This window comes from Lycium barbarum, chromosome 11 (genome assembly GCF_019175385.1).
Source record: "Lycium barbarum isolate Lr01 chromosome 11, ASM1917538v2, whole genome shotgun sequence".
Classification (NCBI taxonomy): domain Eukaryota; kingdom Viridiplantae; phylum Streptophyta; class Magnoliopsida; order Solanales; family Solanaceae; genus Lycium; species Lycium barbarum.
Window position 1 is genome coordinate 46,387,994 of NC_083347.1, and position 2,449 is coordinate 46,390,442.

Genomic DNA, 2,449 nt, shown 5'->3' on the forward strand with positions numbered 1-2,449 from the left:
TCGGTTAGATGGTCTCGCGAGAGGCTGTTATGTATATGTATGTATTATTTTGATGGCCGAGAGGCTTATGTATACAAAAGTATTTTTATTTTCCCAAATGAAAAGATGATTTTCATATGTCCTAAGCATGAATTGATAAAAGAACATTAAATGGGTAAGGTGAGTAGTAGAACGAGTTGTGCTCGGTGGCTAGCCCCGGGTACCCGTCACGGCTCCCAGCCGGGTCGTGACATGACCGAGCTTGGAAATGCGCCTGCGTATCCCTTTATAAGTATAGGGAATTAGGTCCTTGCGTAGTTCGTACATAATATTTTGGATTTGGTTTTCTAAGAAGAAATGCAAAATTACACGTAATGGGAATACAACTAAAGAAAACCTAAAATATGGAAACTCTGAATCCTCATAACTGTCTTTTCTTCACACGTAGTATCTTTTGATTGCATCTGAATTTATCGTTTTTGGCCACTCTTGATCATCCATTTCAGCAAGTACAACAACTCCTCCTGATAGCACTTGTCGTACCATATAGGGCCCTTGCCAGTTCGGTGCGAATATTCCTTTGTATTCTTCTTGACTGGGGAATATTCACTTGAGTACCAATTCCCCGATTTGAAACACCATAGTTCTTACACATTTGTTGAAAGCACGCGCCATTCTTCGCTGGTACAGTTGACCATGGCAAACTGCAATCATCCTCTTTTCATCTATCAGAGCGAGTTGCTCATATCTTTTACGGATCCACTCTGCATCGTCCAACTCAGCTTCATGTATTATCCGAAGTGAAGGGATTTCTACCTTGGCTGGTATCACTGCTTCAGTGCCATATACTAATAGGTATGGGGTGGCTCCAGTCGAAGTCCTGGCCGTAGTGCGGTATCCCAGCAATGCATAAGGCAGTTGTTCATTCCAGGCTTTGTAGTTATCAATCATCTTTCGGAGGATTTTCTGGATGTTTTTGTTGGCATCTTCTACAGCCCCATTCATTTGTGATTGATATGCGATTGAATTCTGGTGGGTGATCCGAAATTGCGCACACGTGTCTCTCATCAAGTGGCTATTCAAGTTAGCCCCGTTGTCTGTTATGATTGATTCTGGGATACCAAATCGGCATATGATGTTGTTGCGCACAAAGTCCGTGACCACTTTCTTTATCACCGATGAATAAAATGTTGCTTCCACCCACTTGGTGAAGTAGTCTATAGTGACCAAGATGAAGCAATTTTTGTTCGACACAGCTGGCTCAATTGGTCCTATGACATCCATGCCCCAAGCGGCAAATGGCCAAGGTGATGTTATAGCATTTAGTTTTGTCGGAGGGACTTTTATCAAGTCTCCATGAATCTGACACTTGTGGCACTTCTGTACAAATTTGCTACAGTCATTTTCCATGGTCATCCAGTAATAACCTGTTCTTAAACTTTTCTTTGCTAGTACGAACCCATTCATGTGAGGCCCGCAGGTTCCAGTATGCACCTCTTCAATCAATTTTGTAGCTTCAGAATCAACACGCCTAAGCAATACCAAATCTGGAGTTCTTTTGTATAAGACATTCTTGTTGGGGGAGAAGCCATTTGCTAATTTCTTGATAGTCCTCTTCTGATTTAAGGTGATTCCTTCGGGATATTCTCCTTCCTCTAAGAGCATTTTAATGTCAATATACCAAGGTTTTCCATCAGTCTCAGCTTCTACAAAAGCATAGTGGACTGGCTGATCTTTAATTTCAATTTTGACTGGATCAATGTATCTACTGTCGGGATGCTGGATCATGGATGCTATTGTTTCCAATGCATAGGCAAATTCATTTTGAGTTCTTGGTATATGTTTGAACTTGACTTCTCGGAAACGATCTGCCAATCTTTGCACAAGTCCAACGTATGGTATGATCTTTTCATTTTTGGTAGCCCACTCTCCTCGAACTTGATGGATTAGCAAATCCGAGTTGCCAATTACCTGAAAATCTTTCAAACCATGTCAAAAGCTAAACGTAGACCCAAGACACAGTCTTCATATTCAGCCATGTTGTTAGTGCAATTGAAACTTAACTTGGCCGCCACTGGATAATATTGGCCTGAGTCTGAAACCAAGACGGCTCTGATTCCCGATCCCTTGAAATTGACTGCTCCATCATAGTACACTTTCCATCCTGACTCGTCTTCACCTTCCTTACCTTCAATAGTCATTATTTCTTCATCTGCAAAGTAAGTCCACAAAGGTACTGGATTGTTATCTACCGGGCTTCCTGCCAATAGGTCTGCCAATGCCTGCCCCTTGACTGCCTTCTATGCGACGTACTGGATGTCGAACTCACTTAAAAGCATTTGCCATTTGTCCAGCTTCCCTATCGGCATGGGTTGGAAAAAGATGTACCTTAGTGTATCCATTCCTGAAATCAGATAAGTCATGTAGGCAACCATATACTTCTGAGATACCCTGGTTAGACCGCAACACG

At 42.1% G+C, this 2,449-nt stretch overlaps 1 protein-coding gene across 1 annotated transcript; it reads right to left on the reverse strand.

The window, feature by feature from the left end:
• Window positions 1-585: 585 nt before the first annotated feature.
• On the reverse strand, window positions 586-1,767 carry LOC132619806 (uncharacterized). The gene is made up of 2 exons (XM_060334593.1): window positions 1,156-1,767; window positions 586-1,008 (listed from the first exon to the last, which is right to left on the reverse strand). The coding sequence occupies exons 1-2, from the start codon at window positions 1,765-1,767 to the stop codon at window positions 586-588; spliced, it is 1,035 nt and encodes a 344-aa protein (XP_060190576.1).
• Window positions 1,768-2,449: the final 682 nt, after the last annotated feature.